The 24,657-nt window shown below is 37.8% G+C and overlaps 1 protein-coding gene across 1 annotated transcript in view; it reads right to left on the bottom strand.

Annotated features, from left to right (window-relative positions):
• The window catches only part of CRLF2 (cytokine receptor like factor 2), a gene marked incomplete at its 3' end in the record, with an annotated part of 55,307 nt that extends 33,290 nt beyond the window's left edge, over window positions 1-22,017 (bottom strand). Inside the window, exons 1-8 of the mRNA XM_083362558.1 lie at window positions 21,887-22,017; window positions 20,716-20,769; window positions 13,175-13,301; window positions 10,058-10,224; window positions 8,147-8,280; window positions 7,219-7,372; window positions 5,430-5,547; window positions 2,267-2,351 (exon numbers count right to left, since the gene is read on the bottom strand). Coding sequence (XP_083218684.1) covers window positions 2,267-2,351; window positions 5,430-5,547; window positions 7,219-7,372; window positions 8,147-8,280; window positions 10,058-10,224; window positions 13,175-13,301; window positions 20,716-20,769; window positions 21,887-21,962 — 915 coding nt within the window. The 5' untranslated portion in view covers window positions 21,963-22,017. The remainder of the gene's footprint in view (window positions 1-2,266; window positions 2,352-5,429; window positions 5,548-7,218; window positions 7,373-8,146; window positions 8,281-10,057; window positions 10,225-13,174; window positions 13,302-20,715; window positions 20,770-21,886) is intronic.
• Between the last annotated feature and the right edge of the window lie 2,640 nt (window positions 22,018-24,657).

The following is a 24,657-nucleotide window of genomic DNA, read 5'->3' as shown; positions in this document are numbered from 1 at the left end:
AAGGATGTGGTGGCTCAGTGGGTTAGGACGCTGAGCTTGTCGATCGGAAGGTCGGCAGTTTGGCGGGTCGAATCCCGAGTGCCGCATAACAGAGTGAGCGCCTGTTACTCGTCCCAGCTTCTGCCAACCTAGCAGTTCGAAAGCACGTAAAAATGCAAGTAGAAAAATAGGGACCACTACGGTGGGAAGGTAACAGTGTTCCGTGCGCCTTTGGCGTCTAGTCATGCTGGCCCCATGACCACGGAGACGTCCTCGGACAAGCGCTGGCTCTTCGGCTTTGAAACGGAGATGAGCACCGGCCCCTAGAGTCGGAAACGACTAGCACGCATGTGCGGGGGAACCTTTACCTTTACCTTTTATATATATATATATATATATATATATATATATATATATATATATATATATATATATATATATATATATATATATGTTTCAAATGTTAACTATTTAGATTACCTTGCTAGGCCCCAAACATGGGGCAAATCTTTATTTCCTGTTTTCAGCCTATCTTGAAGGCTATCGAACAGGCAGTAGTCACACCGGACAATTCATATATTTGTGTAAATTACTAACAAAGAATTAAAGGGAAACTGAGATGCATTTCTGACTTGTTAGTCGTCATCAGATGGGTATAGCTGGCTGATGACGACTAACAAGTCAGAAATGCATCTCAGTTTCCCTTTAATTCTTTGTTAGTAATTTACACACACACACACACACACACACACACACATATGTGTGTGTGTGTGTGTTTAAATTTTAAATTGCTAACAAAGAATTAAGGGAGACTGATATGCATTTCAAACTTATTAGTTTTCATCAGTCAGCCATACCCTTCCGAGATTCGAACCTGGGCTGATTACACATTAGGCAGTTGTTTTCACCTCTAGGCCACAGGATCTCTCTCGCTTTGTTAGCAGAGAAGCAAGGGGAGATATATGACAAATGCTTGTTAACTATTAGATTACCTTGTTAGGCCCCAAACATGGGACGAATCTTTATCTCCTGTGTCAGCCTATCCTGAAGGCCATCGACAGGCAGTAGTCACACTGGTGACAGCTCATATTTGTGTAAATTTTAAATTGCTAACAATTTAAACTGATATGCATTTAGACTGATATGCATTTCAAACTTAATTCTTTGTTAGCAATTTGAATAATTTACACACACACACACACACACACACACATATATATATACATATATATACATATATATACATATATATACATATATACACATATATACACATATACACATATACACATATACATATATACATATATACATATATACATATATACATATATACATATATATATATATGTTTTCATATATGCATTGTTTTATTGGATTATCATATGCTGCCAAGAGTTACCTTAGGTGAGCTGGATGGCCATATAAATCTAATTAGTAAATGTTAAATAAAAATAAAATGAATTAATTTATTGTCCACAACAGCTTGCCAATACTGCCAGTTACTTAGGATGAGAAGTTGGATTATCATTAACTAAAATGAATAATAAATTTAAGGATCTCCTTTAACCGTGAACCTTTCCCCTACTCCCAAGTTTTTAAGGGACATTTTGATATCTTGTCATTGAAATTGTTATTCTCTGTATTTCTACTTTCCCTTAAAAATTATGAAAAATTTCACCTTCGTCCTCTCATGTGGTGCAGCGGTTATGAAGCAGTTTGGAAAAACAGCTGCATGCAATCTAGTAGCTGAAGTGGAATAAATTCAGATCAAACCATCCAAACAAAATAAACAAAAGTCTGTTCTGAATTAATTTTCTCTACCTTATGATCTCTGAAACCATTCTGTTGCACACCCTCTATTTTTTATCTATTGAGATATATCATTTGGCCCAGTAAATGGTGCATATTATTAAGAATATGATATAGTTTAATAAATATTTTTGGTATGAGGTTACCAAGGCTAGAAAACAGTGGTGGTACATAATCAATTTACTTTTATCTATTTTACATATTTTAATTCTACTTGTCATAAATTGGTGATATTTGTTTTGATTAGGTCATGGTTTTAGTTGCTTTGATTGATATTATGAACTACCTAGAATGCTTCAAGAAAGGAACAATCAATAAATAGTTGTAAAAATAAATAATCTCTGGCCATTACAAAATAAGTGCAAAATAGCTTGGAGATACCTAATGAATCAACGTTTAAATAGACTTATAAAAAGTTGATTGTCAGGGCAATCAAAAATTAGGAAGAGGACTTCAATATTCTATGATAACTCACCTGGAAGTTTCCATTATGATCCCTGAACAAATCAGAATATATATTTTTAGGGTCTGGTATAGCTGGCATCAGCGTTTTTCTAATTCTGTAACCATTTAAAAGATAAAGCTTGATTAAGAAAAGTGATTAGAGAAAATGTAACTAATATATTCCAAAAACAGACTTCTTGTGATAAATTTACAGCCATTAATATTTGTGTTAATTTCCTGCAGAAATTCTTTTTTAATTAAAAAACCTCTACACATATTTCTACAGTTTTACAGTAAGAAGAAAAGGAAGTACAACTTTCAGCTGAAAGAGTGAAAACATAAAAAAGTGAAGATTCAAAGTCTAAAGCTAGTAACTTTAATAAGATTTGGAATATCTAGCCATTCACTGAATAATTTAAAGGTCTGGGACAGAGTTGGTTGATAAATTCAGAACTGATGTTGTTAGCATAGTTGTGGCAATCATATTTGAAACTGAACACGACATAAATGAATTTCTATAAATAAATGAATCTCTTTGTTGTTGTTGTTGTTGTTGTTAGTTGCGAAGTCGTGTCTGACACATCGCGACCCTATGGACAATGTTCCTCCAGGCCTTCCTGTCCTCTACCATCTTCTGGAGTCCATCTAAGCTCACGCCTACTGCTTCAGTGACTCCATCCAGCCACCTCATTCTCTGTCGTCCCCTTCTTCTATTGCCCTCAATCTTTCCCAGCATTAGGCTCTTCTCCAGTGAGTCCTTCCTTCTCATTAGGTGGCCAAAGTATTTGAGTTTTAGCTTCAGGATCTGGCCTTCTAAAGAGCAGTCAGGGTTGATCTCCTCTAGGACTGACCGGTTTGATCGCCTTTTAAGCATAACTTTACTAGCATGAGAAATGAGTGCAATGGTGCGATAGTTTGAACATTCTTTGGCACAGCCTTTCTTTGGAATTGGAATGTAAACTGATCTTTTCCAATCCTGTGGCCACTATTGAGTTTTCCAAATTTGCTGGCAAATTGAGTGTAGCACTTTTACTGCATCGTCTTTTAAGATTTTGAATAGCTCAGCTGGAATACTGTCACCTCTACTAGCTTTGTTGTTGCTCAGCTTTTCTAAGGCCCACTTCACTTCACATTCTAGGATGTCTGGCTCGAGGTCAGTGACCACCTCATTGTGATTATCAGGGACGTTAAGCTCATTCTTGTATAGTTCTTCTGTGTAATTTTGCCACCTCTTCTTAATCTCTTCTGCCTCTGTTAGGTCCCTGCCATTTTGGTCCTTTATCATGCCCATTTTTGAATGAAACGTTCCTTTCATCTCTCCAATTTTCTTGAAAAGATCTGTGGTCCTCCCTATTCTATTGTTTTCTTCTATTTCTTTGCATTGTTCATTTAAGAAGGCATTCTAGCTATTCTTTGGAATTCTGCATTTAATTGGGCATATCTTTCTTTTTCTCCCTTGCCTTTCACTTCCCTCCTTTCCTCAGCTATTTGCAAAGCTTCCTCAGACAGCCATTTTGCTTTCTTGCATTTCTTTTTTTTTGGGATGGTTTTGGTTGCTACGTGTTGTACAATGTTGTGAACCTCTGTCCATAGTTCTTCAGGTACTCTGTCTATCAGATCTAATTCCTTAAATCTATTTGTCACCTCTACTGTATATTCAACAGGGATATGATTTAATTCATACCTGACTGTCCTAGCGCTTTTCCCTACTTTCTTTAATTTAAGCCTAAACTTTGCAACAAGAAGCTCATGGTCTGAGCCATAGTCAGCTCCTGGTCTTGTTTTTACTGACTGTATAGAGCTTCTCCATCTTTGGCTGCAGAGCATATAGTCAATCTGATTTCTGTTGAATCTCTTTAGAAATACTTAATCATAATAAGTATGTTACTGTAGAAAATTGCAACATGTTTACCATGATAAAGTACTGTATTACCAATAAAAGAGACAGTATCCCACTGATAATTTAAACAGAGATTATTTTCAATTCTTCAGTTTAGCTTTAAGAAAAAAGTTTAATCTGACTTTAAAGTATGACAGTAAAAACTTCTCTATATGCTATTCTTGTTTAAAATAAACTTATCTTTCACTTCTGTTTTAGTTCTTTGGAAACTTTTAAGTATCTATCATTGGAGGCTGAGCCAATGGAGGTTTATAATGATGGGAAATACAATATTTTAATTTTATCCAGTAAGAATGAATGAAAGTCACATCAGGTACTAATTAGCTACAAGGATTTGTATAAATTCCCTGCTTTTGTCAGTACATAAATTGTGAAAAAATCTGTCTGTGCTTGATTTGCAAATATTATAACACTTTCTTTGAACTTTCTTTAGAAGTCTCCTCTCACCCACTCCAATTTCTTCACTTTTCCAACCAACTTCCTCTTTTTGCACTACGTTGAAAATAATTCCTCTTTCAATAATCACTTTATTTCATCAGGGAACACCTGCTGCCGGCATCAAGCTCCCTTCGTCCAGTGCGCTCCCACAGGGAGGGTCTTCTCAGGGTACCGCCGGTAAGAGACTGCCGGCGGACAACACCCAGGGATAGGGCCTTCTCAGTGGGTGCGCCTGCCCTTTGGAACCAGCTGCCAGTGGAGCTTAGGACCGCCCCCGACCTCCGTTCGTTCCGCCGGGACCTGAAGACCTGGCTCTTCGAGCTCTCTGGCCCAGGCTGAGAATTTTAATTTTAATTTTAACTGGGGTTTTATTTGTTCAGGGACAGATATAATTTTTTTTATCTGTTTTTAACTTTTGTATTTTTTGTTTTAACCACCCTGTAAACCACCCTGAGTCCTTCGGGAAAGGGCGGTATATAAATATAAATAAATAAATAAATAAATAAATAAATAAATAAATAAATAAATAAATAAATAAATAAATAAATAAATAAATGTTTTTGAGCAAACTGGCCTAATTACTGGTTCCTAGCCTAATATGGATCTTGGGACATGTTTATCCTTCAAATGTTTATCATCCAAAATATGCATACCACAATGGGTATCTTAGTGGAGTAATGGATTCAGTTTAAAAGTGACATTTAATGCAAAAGGAAGAATCAAGATGGTGCAACATACCAGAATAAAAAAAACTTTGCTCCCAATTGATCTCAATAATTGCTTAGGTTTTATAATCATAATAACGGGCATTGTTACAAAGAGTTGACAAAGAATTATAAAAATAAGCATCACATACTTCTTCAGCCTGCAGATATAAAGCAGAAGGGCTGTCATGATTAGGAGGCCAGCCATCATCAAACTTGATTGGAGAACAATATTTAAATCTGGATTGAACTCATCAGTTTCACAGGAATCTTAAAGAAATCACAAACAGATGCAGACACAGGCACACAGAGACAAAAAGTTGGAAGTATTCTTTAAGGGATTAATAAAAGAAACATCATTTCTGCTTAGGTATATTTTTTGCAAATATTGTCTTCTAAAAAGGAATAAAGTCTGAAAAGGCTTTATGGAGGATCTTCAATATACAGTACACCAGTCTTAATATTATTGCCATGTTTCATGGTAATACATTTTATATTTCACTAGAAATATTCTGGTAAAGATACCTGATAGAAAAGCCACCTGAGGTGACCATAATGATGCCTCATCACAGCTGTTACCACACTTAGCAAGGTCTCAACCTAAAAGCATTTGATCTTAGTTAATATTTGAATTGTTTTTTCCCCAAATAACACAAGTATATATTCAACCCCATTTTATTACTAGTTTGCAGTTGGGTATTGAGACTTGTAAAGTGATTTTCCAAACTGAGAACAGGAGGCAACTCATTCTTTATAGAATATGGCTCAGAGTAAATCTTACATGTGTTTCTACAATTAATTTTGTTTAAAAGAGAGAGCGAGATCCACCCTTTTTCTCTCTGGAATAAGGCCCTCTGGCACACAGAAAAGCCAGTTAAGATAGAACAAGTAAGAAGACTAAGAAGCAGCAGATATGCAGTCTATCCTCAAAATTTTTAATACATCTCAATTTCCCAGCAGTCCAGATTAGCATTTACATGAATTGAAAGCTTGAAGAAAGCAATGGACACCTTAAAAGGCTACAGCAACATCCTATCCCTAACCCTCCTTAACCTTAAATCTATTTTACTACTACAAGAGGATTAAATTGGAAGAGACTAGCTTCTCCCCTTTCTCCACCTGGCTCTTATATACTATCTCAGCCTTTAATCCAGAGGTCTCCAAACTTGACCATTTTAAGACTTATGGACTTCAACTCTCAGAATTCCCCAGCTAGTCATGGGAATTGAAGTCTACAAGTCTTAAAGTTGCCAAATTTGGAAAGTCCTGCTCTAATCCATAGTTAAATTAGAGATAAATCAGGTTTTATTCTGGATTGTCCTCACGTTCAGTATCAGCATGAACAGACCTGGGAAAGAGGCAGAAGAGCATTATTCTTCTATCTAAGATCAAACCATCTGGGACATCCTGATTCTCTACAGGATTAACTAGTGAGACCTATAATATAATAATATAACCTGCCAAACCCAGATTTAGTGCTATTACTGCTGAGGCTGCATCAGTGGAAGACGATCTAAATGGAATGATAAGTGTGAATGGCTTTCAGATGCATGTAGAATTCCTGCAGACAAAAAAAGGGTCAGACTGAGCCAACAGAAGGAACATGATTTTGTTAGTCTAACCTTACAACAGGGGTGTCAAACTGCCGGCCTGCAGGCCAGTTTCATCATACTGAAGCTGCACCCACCCCATTGCCGGCAATGTAAAAAGAGTCATGATACATTGTGACATGTCACATGATGTGGCAAGTTTGACACCCGTGCCTTACAATAATGTTGAGAGCAGTACTTCTATGTGTGCTTGTTGTCCAGAGTACCTCACAGGGCTGAGACTATGAGCCTGGTAATTATACATATGCGTACATAAATAAATATTAAACATCAGAGAATTAATGATGTTGTTGATGATGATGATAGGGAAATAATATTTAGCAGTTTTTACCTATAGAACTGCCATTTTTCCAGTGTATTTTTGGTCCCCATTCACTCGGGTAAGAAGAACTACTGCATCTGAATCTCGCCCTAAACTGGAAGGAATAGCACTTCACTGGATCCAAACCTTGTATTTCAAACTTGCAGCTTTCATTTTTCCTAAACTGAATGGCAAGAGTGGCAGTCATTATTAATTTTGTTCACTATGAATATTTCCCCTTCCAGTTTATCCTAGTAGATATAGGAAAAAACAAGATTAGATAGCAAAGGTTTTTGAAATACACAAATCTATTAGAAAGATCAACTCTTTCTGTCAGATATCAGTAATGTAAAATGTTAAATTCATCAGTCTCATTTATAATGCAATCACCTGCACCACAATTCAGAACATAATGGGAACCATAGACCATAAAGCAATTAAGCACAAATCATTCTTTTAAGTTCCCATCTTTCTATTTTTACATTGGCAATTAAGAAAAAATATCTGAGTGTTTGCAAGCCTATGTTTTTTGTGATTACTGTAATCACCAGGAAAAATAATCATTATGAGATTCATCACGTTAGCCTGAAACCTCATAGAATATTGGAACATATAAACTGGAAGGAACCATGTAATCTTCTAGTCACACACACATCCAACCATTTGAATTCCAATCCATTTGAAATTCTTCAAAAAGTGGGTGTCCACCAGTGTCCTAGGCAAACTGTTCTGCTTGTACAGAACCTTTACCATCATGAAATTCCTCCTAATGTTCATCCTTAATGCATCTTTGCATTTTATTTCAACCTGTTGTTCCACATCCCACTCTATTTTAACAGAGAACAGTTCTATAACTGTTACATATGACAGGCTTTTAAACATAGTTAACTGCCTTTTCAACATTCCCATCCCCTTTACCTTTGAATCTATGTAACAAAAAATTCCATCGGACACATACCCAATCTTCAGCAAAGTCACTTTTGTACTGATATTCCAATATAAAACAACGTAGAGAGAAAGGTGGCTTATATTCTATGATCACTTTGTCATGTTCCCAGAGGAAGGTTAAATTTTGAGGAGATTTGGGCTTCACTGGAAAAAATGGAAATAAATCAGTACAGATTGAAACTTTTCTAGATGCCCACAAATTTGCTTTTCATTTTCTAATACTTATTACATTGCAAGAATCTAAATGTTTAATAATTTTTCTAAAAGTCCTTTTTCTAAATGTTTAATAATTTTTCTAAAAGTCCTTTAATTACTGTACATTTTTATGTACAGTAATTAAAATGATCTTTTAAATATGTAAGGCATTAGGTTTTACTATAAAATTTTAAAATCCAGAATATTGCAGGTGATCTGATAGGGCAGTACTACGTCTACTGGGAATAAAAGGTAGGAGCAAAACTAGGTTAATAATATTTGTAGCTCATTAACTTTTTTAAATTGATGGCTTCTATGTGTTTATATGCTCTTGGTTATGTTTCTTTTTTTAGGAAGCCCTGATGCTGCAGCAGGATGTTATACAACTGCTGAGAAATTAGTATTTTTCAGGTATTGTAAGGAAATATATAATGAAGAAACCATATTTTGTTCTCTGTAGGGTATGGGTAGGCCACAGGTTCAAATGATTGGAGACTAGAGGGAGTCAGGGAACATATTCATTATTAGATTTCTCTCCCAGTTTTTCCTTCAAAATTGTATTTCAGGTGACTGGTAATCCTTTCTTCCCATTTTGTCTCACTTAGGAATATCTTTCTGCAGTCAAGAATTAAATCTTTTTTTTTCCCTTGTAGTTCATGACTCAAGAGCTCTACATTACTAGGAACTTGAGCTGCTTCTTTGGGTTACAGCCCCTGAAAAATTTAGCTACTGGGAAAAGATATTATCCAGATTTCAGTTTTACTTATTGTGAAAGAACAGAACTAGCAATTTCTCAGGTCAGGTTTATCATTTTTGGCAGTCCTTTTGCAAGGCAGTTCAGTCACGAGAATAGATTTTTCTATATTAAATATGTAATCTGCAACTTGCAGTAGAAAATTCAGCACTCTTTTCAAGATAAAAGAAAGAACTAAAATGATGCTAGTGTTAGAGTCTCTAATCTTTCTGTAGTCTGAAAGCAAACTATTCTAGACTGATCCCAAGTAAAGTTGAGAGAAAAACCAGCTGAAACTCTACAAAGCTAATAGTGAGATGGAACAATGTCTAACTTGGAATAAGACAGTTTCCTATGGCTCCAATTTAAAACAGCGAGATATTTTCTTAACAAAAATGTCAAATCAGCATGTTTATGGCAAAGGTTGTTAAAAATAACCTTTGTCTGGAAATTAAATACTTAATTATTTAGAGCAGGGGTCTTCCAACCTCTAGTCCCTATTGGTCCACAGCCCATTGGGAACTGGACCATGCAAGCAGTGGACAAGCACACAAATCTCCATTCGTGTATGCACGGGATTAGGTTGCACACACAAAACCAATCCCTTCCCCCCACATTGCCACCACTGCTCACCACTGCCCCTGCTCGTCCGCAGAGCCAGAAAGGTTGAGGACCACTGTGTTATAGAGAGAAAAGGTGATTTTAATAAATTTTCTCACACTTCCTGTTGAGTAACAAGGACTCATTAAAATCTCAATCAACTGAAATTTCCAACTCAGTGAAGAGCTGAAAAAATTTTAAGACAAGAAGTCTGGAATTAATCCAGCAATTAAGTCATATTCTTATGACTGCTTACCATGTTTTTGCTATGAAATATGATATCAAATTACAAATGCTATTATTCATGCAGTTACAATTATATTAAATACCAAGTACCCCATAATTATATTTGTCACTTGAATAGATTTCTAATATATAAAAATATAGACTTACAGAATTTTATGCTTTCTAGTTTAAAATCCTGGTAAAGTTTTTGTGTCCCATTTGTATCTCTGATGGAAATATCAAATTCACGTCCTTCATTTTTAAAAACACAACCAATTATATATCCACGATCATGGACATACTGGACACACTGCTTCCAATTCTGTTCCTCAAATCTAAAGTTGAAATAGCAATATTAAATAGTGATATGATTGCAGTTTGTGTGTGACCACAAGAAAGAGAGGATTTTGGTCCTGGTTGTCCTCTGGTATCATACAAAATTATCTTTTGAGAATCATAGAAATGAATATTTTTAGAATATTCCTATTTTGATAATACTCTGTTTCCTATCCTACAAAATATTCCTATTATTTTCCAGAAAATGCTGATTACTTTATTGTCCCAGGAATAAACATAAGAAATTCCATGCCATGTGAAACAATTAGCTTTCTCCCACCCTGAAAAATTATGACTTTCTAATAAACTCTCTCTGTTTTTGTAGGCCAAGTAGGCTTTGTAGGTTTTGTAGGCCAAGTGAATACTAAGCAATTCATTGGGAATTTGTTTGTGTGTTTGTGTTTCTATCTATATCCATATCTCTGTTTCTCTCTCTCTCTCTCTCTTTCTCTCTTTCTCTCTCTGGTGTGTGTGTGTGTGTGTGTGTGGAAGGTGTTGCATATTCACTCCTACTTAAAGGAACTAATATTAAAATCTTCGTTCAGTTTGGTATGCTCACATCATATAAAAATCAGCAATTTAATCAACATAAATTCAGTTTCTACAGTGAAATAATATAGATTTAACAATATTAACTTGAAAAAAGGAAAAGAAAAGACAGGGGAAAAATAAACCCAACTCCTTGTGCTAATGTCAGTCTTTCTGCAATATAAAAAGTCAATGCAGACTGGCTTAAATGTTTGACAAGGATGGACAGACACTTCTTAGATTCATAACAGACTCCATCTGTTTTCTCCTTTAAAAAATGGTAATAACAGCAAAACATAAAATGCCAGGGAGGCACAATGATAGTAAAGTGTTCTGCAGATATTCTGGTTGTTACAGCTGGCACTGTTAGTTTTCTCTGCCAATGAGATATTTACTGCTCAGCAGCATTATATAAGAATGTTTCAGAAATTAGGTTTGAATGTGGTAACCTTTTGAACCACATACTGCATGATGCATAATGTCTCCGGTGTAGTGGGAAAAACCCACACAACCACAGGACTGCAATCACCACCAATTCCTTTTACTACATACCATTCTTACACCCAAACTCCTAACCTTTGTCCTTAGAATAAGATCCTACAGAGAGGAGTGGAAGTGGAAAACAAAAATCCAATATTGTGTTTCCAACTGTCAGGGCAGTTTACATTTCTGTACTACAATAAACATGTGAAGGCAAAATCAGTGGGATTAACAGCTACTTCATCCATTTTCTAAGGTGACAAGGATTCAGTCATAACTGAATTTCAATTTAAGTGCAAAAATAATACATAAAGTGCAACTACCGGGGATGTCCACAAGGAGACCAAAATAGTCAACATAGTGTTGGCTTTGACTCTGTAAAGGAAGCCCAGTCCTCAAGCCATCTGAATATATTTTGACCTGCATTCTTCTGGATACCTTGTGAAAAACCAATGCAATCATTAGGTTGCATTAAAGATATAATAATAGCCCCAGTAGATAAACGATTATTTTTTCCACTGCCTCTCAGCAGCATTTACAGTTCCCTTAACTTAATCTAAATAACTCTGTACTTTCATTCCTCCAATAGAAGGCTATATAGGTAGTCTTCAGTTTACAACCACAACTGAGACCAGAATTTCCGTTGCTAAGCAAAGTGGTTGTTAAGTGAGTTGCATCTGATTTTATGACCTTTTTGCCATGGTTGTTAAGAAAATCAATGCAATTGTTATGTGAAGCAAGGGGTTGTTAAGTGAATCCAGCTTTTTCCATTGGCTTTGCTTGTTAGAAGCCAACTGGAAAGGTCTCAAATGGCAATCACATGATCCTGGGATGCTGCAACAGTCATAAATACAAGATACTTGCCAAGTGCTCAAGTTTTGATCAAATAATTGTGGAGATCTGTGACAGTTGTAAATACAAAGACCAGTTGTAAGTCACTTTTTTCACTGTTGTTGTAACTTTGAATGATGCTAAAAGAGTGGTTGTAAGTAAAGGACTACCTGTATGCAAATCTTCATTCTTTTTTCCCCACAGGATGGGTGTTTGCAAGAAAAATCAGCACTGATTTTTCATCTCACACTTCTGATGCCCCACTTGTAGCTTTTGTTTTCAGCATCTACTGTATTTGCCTACCATTGGTATAAAATATCATGCTCTCATTAGGTTGTAGGTTAGTTCCACAAAAATATATCTTCAGATAATTCTGAACAGAGTGTTAGAACTGTGCATTAAAGAAGGTTCAGTGAGATCAATGGTAATTGGTCTCCTCATACTTAGGTTTTAGGTTAGTGAAAGTATCAAAAATATAGAATGTTTAACCAATGAGATAAAAATTGTATCTGGATTTTTCAAAGTAGAATTAACAATGGATATTTGTGGAAGTCAGATTGGTATTCGCCAGTTAGAGTCACAATTCAGAGAGGATTTTTTTAAAGGCACATTTATTTCTTTATTTATTTCATTTAGTTCCACTTACATCAAAGTCAGCCTTCTGTGGTCCTAGCCCAAAACTATGTCACTGAAATTCAATTAATGATGTGTTTGCTGCTCAATTTTTTCTTTTAAGTAAAATGTACAGTAAATCTCTGACAGTTTCTTCATATCAATGTCATTGTTTAAAAGCTCTCAAGGATTTAAAAGAATGAAAAAGGGAGGCCTATTGTAGTAGTAAAAATATTCTTCCAGACAAAACAAAAGAATGAGGAAAAATGATGAACAACACCATTTATGTTGTTTGTAAAACTGTGTTACTTATTCAAAGGAACTTTTAGTATTAAAACTTAATTGTTCAAAGGAAGTAAAATTTATTTATTTATTTATTTATTTATTTATTTATTTATTTATTTATTTATTTATTTATTTATTTATTTATTTATTTATTTATTTATTAAATTTGTATGCCTCCCATATAACTGAGTACAGTCTTTCAATAATACTTACCTATAAAACACCGTAAATTTCCCTCCAGTAAACCTTTCTATAGGATCCCACAAGATCTTCATCTGCTCATTGTGGATATTTTTTATTATATAATTTATACACAATTCGTCTTCATTGTATGAAGAATCTGGTCAATCATAATGAAAAATAAAACATGACATTTGTATAATGAAATCTGTCTGAATATTTTGTTTAGAGATTCTCTTGCCTGACATGCTACTATAGTGAAACATTTGTGAATTTTTAAAACTCAATATTTATAGTTATGAAAAGCCAAAATGTAGGGTCAGGCTACAAAAGGTTGTTTATGGATTCAACCAAATTTGCAAATCATCTTTCAAATTACAGTCCTTATGTGTTCTAACAATGTTATAACCAAGTAACTTTGAACAAGGACTACCATACCGCACGAAAATGATAGTGATTGGAAAATAATTAACAAATAAGGAATGAGTGCGTTGCTGGTTGGGGAATTCTGGGAGTTGAAGTCCACAGATCTTAAAATGGCTGAAGTTGAGAAATACTGATTTACACTGATCATTTGTTTGCAGTAAATGAACACATATAATTTACAAAAAGTCATTCACAAAAGTTTCTCTCCTCTTTTCGTAGCCACTAGTGCTACCGAAAATTCTCATTGGAGAGATAAAAAGAGATGGGGTAAAAATATTATTGTTTATACTGACTTTATTTGTATTGTAGCAGTGGGTTCCCGGTCGAAAAAAGGACAGCAGGCTTGAGTGAGATCAGCTGTTTATTCGTCTCCTCAGGATCAATGTTAGTGCGTTTTAAACCCCCTTATATAGTCCCGCTGGCAGACTCCTGGCCAATCCCTGTTCGGGGATTCTCCCGCTGCTTCCGCTCGACTAATCCCTGCCGACCGCATGTGGAGCTGTCAGGTCGCAGCTGTTATCGGTAGCTGTCAGCGGTAACCACGTGTGGAGCTGTCAGCAGTAGCCGCGTGTGGAGCTGTCAGCTGTCAAAGAACTGTCAAACCTGCGAACTTATGTTTATAACTATTAAATCCCTTTAACAACATATATTACACCCCTTCCCCCCAATAATTAAACAGTTAACAATATTTAAACAACTTGTTGCCTGCTTATTGGCCGCCTGGCCATACGTAATCCCTTAAATAAACAGGTGGTCTTTCAGCTCTTGGTGGAGCATCTGGGGGGATTGCCAACCGGGCTTTCTTGGGTAGATGAGGATGTAGGAGCTGGGGGGTTCCAGGTCGTGGGGACCTGGCTGCTCTGGGGATTTAGGGTGGTGCAGGGATTTTCCCCTAGGCCAGAGGTTTCTACTGGGTCTGGGAGGTTTTCGAATTCTGCCTGAGGGTCGGGGCTAAAGCTGCCTGGCTCCCAAGTTGCTGGATGTTCTGCTGGTGCTGGGGTTTGGATGCTAGGTCCCCTTTTCCTCAGCTGGTCAATATGACATCTCAATTGCTGACCCCCTTCCTCTTCAACAAGATATGATATTGGCCCTGTGTGAAAGATGACTACCCCAGGCAGCCATTTGTTTCTGAGTCCAAAGTTCCTTGCCCACACATGGTCCCCTATGTCGAATTGTCTGGAGGGGACTGGCAATTCTGTCTCAGCTGCCATTCTGTCTGGATGTAGCCTGTCTAGTCTGGTGACTAGGCGGCGGCCCCAACGCAATTCAGCTGGGCTTTTGCCTGTGGTTGAGCAAGGGGTCGAGTGGTGGGCCAGAAGGAACTGAGCCAATCGTTGGTGCCAATTTCTGGCAATGATGCATCATAAGACGTCCTTGGTTGTCCGGACCATGACTTCAGCCAGGCCGTTAGTGGATGGCCAGAAGGGAGCCGAGGTGATATGTTTAATCAAGTTGGCCCTGGTGAAATTCTGGAAATCAGCACAAGTGAATTGTCTGAAACTATAATATTGGGGAGACCGTGCGTGGTGAAGAGCCCCCTAAGCACTTGTACTGTGCTGGCTGTAGTCAGGCTTCTAACTGGGATGACCTCTAGCCACCTGGAATAGCTGTCAACTATGATAAGGAACAGTTGCCCCTGGAAGGGTCCTGCAAAATCTAAGTGGATCCTTGACCAGGGTTTGCGGGCTGACTCCCACTTGTGTAGGGGTGCGTGTAGTGGCCCTGGTCTGGATTGTTGGCATGGCTGGCATCTGGCAACATGCTCCTCTATGTGTTTATCCAACCCCGGCCACCAAAGGTAGCTGCGAGCTAAGGCCTTCATTTTTACCACCCCTGGGTGTCCCTCATGCAGGGCTAAGAGGGCTCTTTGTCTGTGTTTTTCAGGGATGACTACTTGGCTTCCCCATAAGATGCACCCTTGGTGGGTGGATAATTCATTTCTCCTATTAAAGTAGGCCTGGAATTCAGGCCCTGGGCTATGGGCCTGCCAGCCAGAGGTTACCCAACCCAGTACCCTGCTGAGGAGCCTGTCTGTGGTTGTTGCAGAAGCTATGTCTTTCACTTGCAGGGGGCAATCTGGCAATTCTTCGATGGCCAAGATCTGTCCCCCTGGGGCTGGGGCTGGATCAATGTCTGCTAAAGGCAGTCTGCTAAGCCCATCAGCATGACACATGTCTTTGCCGGGCTTGTGAAGTAATTTGAACGTATATGCTGATAAAAAAGTGGACCAGCGCAGAACCCTAGGGGACAGAATTTGGGGGGCTTGTTTGTCCATGGTGAAAAGCCCCAGCAAGGGCTTGTGATCTGTAAAGATCATAAATTCTCTGCCATATAGGTAATCGTGGAATTTTTTAACCCCTGCAACAATGGTTAATGCTTCTTTATCTATTTGGGCATAATTCCTCTCCGCCCTTGTGAATGTCTGTGAGTAATATGCTATTGGGTTCTGGACCCCTCCTTCCTCCAGATGGCTTAGCACGGTGCCAACCCCATAAGGGGATGCGTCACATGCGATACAAATTGGTTTATGCTCATTATAATGGGTGATGGTAGAATTGCTGGATAGCAGCTCTTTTAGGTTCCTGAAACAGTTTTCATGGAGTGTGGTCCACTTCCATGGGGCATTTTTATCTAGTAATCTATGTAAAGGTTCTGCTCTTGCAGCTTTCTGGGGAAGGAAGGTATGGTAGAAATTTAAGAGCCCCAAGAAGGTTTGAAGCTCTGCTTTATTTTTTGGAGTAGGGGCTCTTTTAATAGCTCTTACCTTGGACTCTGTTGGATGGATCCCCTGTGCATCTATCCTGTAGCCCAAGAATTCTGTGGATGTCACCCCAATTGAACATTTTTCTCTTTTTAGTTTTAACCCAGCAGTACGAAATCTGCTAAGTACTGTTTGTAGTCTCTCTGCTAGTGTCTCTTCATTTTCCACAGCAATTAGGATGTCATCGAAGTAAGAACACACCCCCGGAATGCCTTTCAAAGTTCGCTCCATGACTTCCTGGAAAATCCCAGGCGCGGCAGAAATGCCAAACTGCAGTCTGTGAACTTTGAAAGCCCCGCGGTGTTTGCGCGTCTGCTGTCTCCCTGGTAACAGGGAGCTGCAAGTAAGCATGCGTGAGATCTAGCTTGGAGAAGATGGCGCCAGACTGAAAGGCAGAGAGGACATGCTTCACCGAAGGAACAGGGTAAGCATGTGGGTTGAGAGCGTGGTTGAGGGTGGCTTTATAGTCAGCGCATATGCGCACGTCCCCGTTAGGTTTCACGGGGGTGACTATAGGGGTTTCCCAGGTCCCTCCTTCCACGGGTTCTAGCACCCCTAGTTTTACTAAGCATTCCAGTTTGTCCTCGATTTTTTGTTTGTGGGTAAAGGGAACTCTTCTGGCCTTAATTCTAACAGGAAGGACATCAGGTTTAAATTTTAGGGAGATTGGGGGGGCCGTGTACCCTCCTAGGGAACCATTGAATACGTCTGCAAATTGTTTGCAGACGGATTCGAGGCTTTTGGCCTGGGTAAGGTAGACTCCCCCTAACCAAATACCCAAGGCCTTGAACCAGTTGAGTCCCACTAAGCTGGCCCCCTTTCCCTGGGTGACTAATACTTCAAGTGGGCCCTGGAATCCCCTGAATCTAACGTTTAGGGTGGCTATTCCCTTAAGCTTAATTGGGGCCTGTTGGAAGTCAGCCAATCTCATTTTAGTAGATTTTAGGGGAATTTGCTGTTTGCTAAGGCCACAGATTGTGTTATAGGTCTCCATAGAAATTATGGAGACCGAGGAGCCTGAATCCACCTCCATTTCACAGGGGATTCCCTGTAAATGGACTTTGATTCTAATTTTGGGCCTTAGCAACTGATGAACATTTAAACGGTTATTAGGTGTTCCTCTCCAGTTAGTAATCTGAACTGAGGGCCAGGGGGGCTCTGTGCGTGGGGTGTAGGGGTTTGTCATACCTGGTAGGGCTGAATCCAGGTCATTGACATTCTCTCAGTTCCGGCTGCGACAGACAGTGCGGATGTGCCCGGTTTTGCCACACTCATGGCATTTGGCATTTCTGAATTTGCAGGATGCCCGTGGGTGGGCTGCTTCGCAGCTGGTGCATCTCTGACCATTGTTCAGTGTGCGGGGGTCTTGGTAGGTCAACGCCAGTGGTTTGTTTGGAGGCCTTGCGGCACCTCGCTGTGACAGAGGTTTCTTGTAGCTTTGTTGAATTACATCGATTCTGATGTTGAGGTCTGTTATTTCTTCTTTGTTGTCGGCTGAGTTGCAAAGATGTATTGACCCCTGGAGTCCGTTGGAGGGCTGGTCTAGGTTTTCCTCACGAGTCATTTCATATGCCCGGATCTCACTGACGACCTCGGCAAGGCTCATAGTTGGTTTGGCAACTATTTTCCTTTGGAGCCGCTTGTCGAGGAGTCCTAGGATGATCTGGTCCCGGATCTTATCTTCTAAGTCCGGGAAATGGCACCAGCGAGCGGTGTGTCTGACAGCAGCAACAAAGTCTGTTGCAGCTTCTCCTGGCTGCTGAGTCTGCTGGGCGAACCATAGTCGCCAGTGTAGCTCTGAATGAGCTGGTATGAAATGCTTGTTCAATAGGTCAGTCAGGACCACATAAGGGACAGTGTTGACTGGGCCCGGGTTGCAAAGGCCGGCAGCAACATCATAGACGGCAGGTCCACTGAGGCATAGTAATGCTGCAGCCTTCAGGCAGTCTTCAGTAATTTTGTTGAATAGAAGGTACCCTTCTACCTGCCCGAAGTGTGATTCCCATCGCTTGGGGTATTTGATGTCAAATTCTCTTATTTGTCCCAATGATGTCATGCTGTCCTGGTGCCTGCTGCTTCACGGGTCTTGTGGGGCTATTTTCCCCCAGTGACTTTGCTCTGTATTTGCTCCGTGAAGCAGTACCACCTTCGTTGCCAGATGTATTGTAGCGGCGGGTTCCCAGTCAAAAAAAGGACAGCAGGCTTGAGTGAGATCAGCTGTTTATTCATCTCCTCAGGAACAATGTTAGCACATTTTAAACCCCCTTATATAGTCCCGCTGGCAGACTTCTGGCCAATCCCTGTTCGGGGATTCTCCCGCTGCTTCTGCTCGACCAATCCCTGCTGACCGCATGTGGAGCTGTCAGGTCGCAGCTGTTATCGGTAGCTGTCAGCGGTAACCGTGTGTGGAGCTGTCAGCGGTAGCCGCGTGTGGAACTGTCAGCTGTCAAAGAACTGTCAAACCTGCGAACTTATGTTTATAACTATTAAATCCCTTTAACAACATATATTACATTATTTATGCATATATTTGGCTCAGACAGTTTACCTGTTCTCCACCAGCTTCACTTCTCACTCTACATTATTTAGTTCTCACTGGAAAATAGTTGGACAACTTAGGATTCAAGGCAAGGTTGTTATAATTTCCATTTGTGCCACTTTATATATTTAATTTATCCTCAGTTATGATGTGCAATCATGTATAAAAGATTTCCATAAATTTCACCATAGAATCCTTGATGCTCTCCGATAATGGTTATCCCACCATGTACTTTTTAAAAGAAATTTTTACTGACTGTTTATTTTACAGAGCAAAAACAATATAAACTTAGAGAAGAAAAAAAGAGAAAATTGAAAAATAAGTTTGAAAATAATAAAAGAAAGAAAAAAGAAAAGATATAAAGGACAGCTTCAGATTTTCTATATAGCAATTATAAATACATTTATCTTTTATAGACCTTTGTTACCCTTCAAACTGATCATGTTTGTGAGTGGAGTTAATTTATTCCTGACCTATTGAAGACATAGATGAGAATGCGATAAAGTCTTTGTATCTGTGAAACTTTTGGATAGCTATATTTTCCACTTGTCTTCCTATGCCTCCTTATTTATTTATTTTATTTGTTCAATTTCTATGGCCACCCACCTGAGCCAATGACTCTGGCTGGCTTACAGTTCATAAAATATATTACAATTCAAAATTAACATTTTTAAAACAATAAAAACATCACACAGCAAGATATTTGACTTGTTAGCAATATAGCTAGGGAATAGGTCCATTGTCATGTTCGACGCCCCAAGTTTGAAAAGGTAGCCAGGCTTTTAAGGCCTTATGAAAAGCTAACAGGGTTGGGTACAGAAGGGAACATGGTCCTTAGAGCAATGGCCACTGCAAAAAAAGCTTGCCTTCTGGCTTTTAGCAGCCGGCATTTTTTGGCTGACGGGATCTGCAGCATGCCCCTTTTCCTTGACCTTGTTGGATGGGTAGAGACTTTTGGAAAAGGCAATCACTCAGGTAAACTGGTCCCAAGTCATATAGTATTTTATAGGTAACTACCAGTGCCTTAAATTAGACCCCCAAACACCCCATAACTAGTGCAGATGGAAGAACCTTGTCTCAGGAGGATGTCAATTATTCCTCAATTTCAGTTTCTTTGAAGGAGAAAAACACTTTGACATGTTTCAGGTCCATTTCACAGAAACTGCTCAGAATTGTTCTGCATTTGATCAAACCATATAACATGGCTTGAGTGACTTAGCCCTTATTTATAGTTTTCTGAGATCAAATACTTCGAAGACAATTGTAAGTAGTCTTCAGGGTACTTTCTGTCAGTCTCCACCACTTTCCACCATTCAAATACAATCAGAAGAAGGCAGCAAAATAAATTCCAAATCAACCTGAATTTAAGATAAAACATTCTCTTCCTTGGGACAAAGCATTTGGGAAGTTGGAAAAAGATTTTTATGAAGTATAGTGCAGAACTGAAAAGACTGTGAGTACATATTTGTGGATGAATTTTGGTGTTGATGAAGAGTTCTGAGAATATTGTAGATGGCCAAGAAAACAAACCAATGGATCAACCAAGAAATAAACCAGAGTTCTAACTTGAGACACAAATAGCCAATATCAAATTATCGTACTCCAGATACATTATGCAAAAACCCAGCATTCTAGAAACATTTCTAATTCTAGGAAGGGGAAAAGAAAGAGAAGAGGACAACCCACAGCAAGGTGAATGGACTCAGTTACAATAGAGAAGAATGCACAGTTGGAAGACTTGGAAGAATAGATTAGGAATAGACTGCCAGGAAGAAAATCTATGTGGTCACTAGGAGTCAAAAATGACTTGATGGCAAATAATGAATCAATCAATCTTTAAAATACTACCTGTTTCTTCTGAGGTGTCTTCCTCATCAGAATATTCACTGGGGGGACATAAATCTTCAAAAGAAATAAGTAAGAGTGATTGAAAAAAGAAAAATCCTGTGCAACTACCATATAAATGGTTCAATATTCCTAACACATATTAATAGATTATTCTTCCTGTCTATAATAATTTTTGCTTTGTAAAATGGATTTTATAATAAAGTAACAAGAGAATGTTGATGTAACTTCAAATTTCTTGAGATATTCCAGGAAATCAAGGATACCAGTCACTACAATTTTATATCTGTCTTTTAATTATAAGCAATGCATTAATCCAAATTTAATTATAGTACAGTAGATTGATCGAATTATCGTACTAATTTAAATCCATTGGTTTTAGCAGGTTTATTCTGTATAAAGACAAAAAATATTTTATGTATTTATTTTTAATTAACTTATAGGCTGTCATAATTATTAAGTATGTAATAATATAATAGATACAAATAAAACACAATTGGGCAATAACTAAAATATTAATAATCCATTTTGGAGAGATAACGGACATGTTTATGCAATCTGTGAAAGATAACTCAGCCAAAATTAAAATCAATATATAATATTAATAAACAAAATCTGCTGGAAAAGAATTATTAAAATGACAAATAAATAAATAAAATGATAAAATAAATAAAATGCAAACAAAATTATATTGGAATTAAACTGCTTTAGTAAAAGTTCATTAAATCCTATTCAAAACATTTTTTAAATTATATCTTCTTTATGTATTAACACTGTCCAAAAAGAAGAGAGAAGTTCCATGAAAATGGGCTCCAGCACAACTCAAAAAGCTCAGAAGACAAAACCTTTGGTCCCAGTGACTAACCTAGATTGGATATTGTCCAAAAAGTTGTAGTATAGTCTATATTGTTGTTGGTTGTTTTCTTTAGCTTATGCTAAACATTACAATATTTATCTGTATTATTTACCTTGAAACCTAAATTTTTGTTAAATTTCATTTTTTTGTACATAAACAATCTAAAATCATTGTACATCAACATTAAAGTAGCCTGGCAAACAGTGTAATGTTGAAGACTGATTTAGCTCTGACTTTTATCCCAGTTCTTATATACATTTTAAAAAGAAAAATACACCATTTCTGTTCCAAATGCATGTTTTTTAAATTGCAACTTACTTTGTGCCAATAACTGGGAAATTAGCAAGTAGATCCAAAGTAGTACAGCAACATAATCTTGAATAGTCCATCCCATAATGTTAATTGAAACTGTAATAAAAATTCATCAGTGTAAATTGCACCAATATTTCTCTACAACTATTTTTTGCTCAATATCTTTATATCAATCAATCAAACTAGAGGAAATGACTATAGGAAATCATTATAATAGTTGTGAAGTTCTTAAAAGAATTGCGCACCTCACCTTCTGTTTTAGAGAGTGACAAAGGGCTTCAAACATTTTTCATAACCAGAATCCCTATCTTTGTCAACTGAGAGTTGGTTGGCACTAAGGTGTCTATCTGAACTGACATCTAAAAGGCTTCTTTGAACTACTGTTGTTGGACTTTTGCCTCACTTTTGCTGTTCTTTGGCAGCATTTGCATTTAAAATTGAGATTTTGCAAGCTTAAGAGTTCTTTTAACATTTTAAATGTTATGGAAACAGGTCTTTAATGAAGTTTAGACTAAACTCAAATCATCCTTGCAGAATATCTACTTTAGTTAATGATAAACATTGTCTTGTGCTTACCCTGAGATGATTTTTGAACTTTTAAACTTGTTGGGTATTTTTATCAAATTGATTTTAGATTTAACATAATCATAGACTTCATCAGTTAGATTACAGATGCCAAGTTTCAAGCCTTATAGCTAAGTCAATATCTCTTTTACTATATAAGCAAAAAAATTGTTTAACCCTATAATAAACGAAACTGTTTTTGTGGTTCAGCTTAAAAAACACCAGCAAGCACTTCTGTTTCTTACCATATCTTCCCCAGAAATCAATGCAAAACAGGCTATTATGTGCTGCAAATTGAAAAGAAACCTTCTGCAATGTGTAATTGTAAGTATAGGTAGGTATGCTCAGGATGAAAAATATTTCTGATGCAAACTTATCTCAAAGCCTCTATGCTTATCATTCATCAGATAACTTTAACATTATATGGTTATTTGCCTATTAGTCAAATTTGTTAAAACAGAGTAGTCTCATATCTATAAAAATAAGAAAAAGCTATACTACCTTCTCAAGACATATTAGAAATAAGATTACTTATATTAGTTTAGCTATGTTATTTCTAAAATGAATATGGCAACCACCTTATAGATTAATTCTTTGTACAATTATTGTGTTTTGTGATTTCTACTGGATCACTCAACAACTATAAACAAGAGCAAACAAAGTGACTATAGCAATACTCATCATAATTGTTCCCTCCCTGAAATCCCCAGAGATAAGAAATTGCTTGCCACTTTTTCCATACTTCAAGAGAAAAACCTACACAGAAAAATACTGTTTTGCTGAACTACACATTCTTTTCATCTTTTCCACAGGCACCCTGCTTTCATTTGTCATTTGTCTCTGCACTATTACTGTGATGCGATCAAGTATCTCAGTGCCTGCAAGTCTTTTTTCATCACTTGTAACTACTTTCCAGTGAAGAAGTGACAAAAAGGTTGAATAAGAGACTTTCAGAGAATGCTTCTTTTCGATCGGAAGAATCTTAATTGCATTTCTGGATAGGATTTTCAAAATGAAGGATGAAACCTGCAAATACATACAGAATATGATGATGATAACTTTATTGTCACTTTGAATGTACACCAATCGGCATACATCAAAATGAAATTTCGTTGCATACCGCTCTCAAAGGGTCACCACCTCCGATATATACTCCTTGTTCGGGGCCCGCTCAAATTTCACATTGTCCATTTTAGTCTCTAGGGAGTGAACGATGGCAAACAGGACAGATGGAAATGGGGCTCCATGTGAATTAGCCCTCAAGTTAGCTTGTATTCTGACAACCTTGCCTTCTTTCCTTTTTCTGATCCTGACTCTTCTACCTTTTCCTTAAAGAGGCCTTGCTTCTTTTCACCCCTGGAGCACGCTGCCGCTGCCACCAACTCCTCCAAAAGCCTCTCTCTCTTCCTCTGGGCCTGCTGACAGCCTCATCCAGTTCCTTCGCTCCATAAGCTAAAGGTCCTCTCCTCCTCTGCCTCCTCTGGAAACAGCCCTGATTTGCAATACAATCCATCACTAGGCCAGCAGTCAGATCTTGTTGCTGGTAGAACAGATTCAAACAGCGCCAACAACTTTTAACGGTCTCACCAACAGTTCCAAAACAACTAGAAACTTGCCAGGCCAGCAAAGATTGTCGGTCGTATGTCATATGTTACCTTAGTTCCACCATGTTGCATATTAATAAAATGCTTTGGAATTTTTTTTAAAAAAAATAGAACATTGAAGCTAAATCATGTAATGTTGACAATACAGAAAATACCTGTTATTATGTAAAACAGCAAAATAAAATATGTATTATTGAAACATAGTGTCAAAACCCATTCCTATTTCATTTCTTTTCTATTTCATTCCATATTTTCCTGGGTTTTGCCATACTTCCAAGGGGGAGGGGGAATGTGCCTGCAGGGCTATTACTTTCACTTCCTCTATTCACTACAATGACAATCTTTGCTAGGTTTGTTGGGTCTGTATCCTGTTTCCTACATTATCTCTCTCTCTGAACTCTATCTTTTAAACTGTCAGTTAAGAACAAAGGAGGAAATAAGGAATGTAACCTCAGTGCCTGGTTTATGTCTACACTCTCAGAGAAAGATGTGAAGAAGCCGCCGACCCTTGCTGCATGAGCTGGAGATGAGCTGATGTTATCTCTCCAGTTCCCACAATGGACTTAACACTTGGGGATTGGCTATCCCACATCGAGCGGTCGATCTATG

This window comes from Vipera ursinii (genome assembly GCF_947247035.1).
Source record: "Vipera ursinii genome assembly, chromosome: 4".
Taxonomy (NCBI): Eukaryota; Metazoa; Chordata; class Lepidosauria; order Squamata; family Viperidae; genus Vipera; species Vipera ursinii.
Note: the sequence above shows the minus strand (reverse complement) of the source record. Positions and strands in the feature narration are given on the sequence as shown.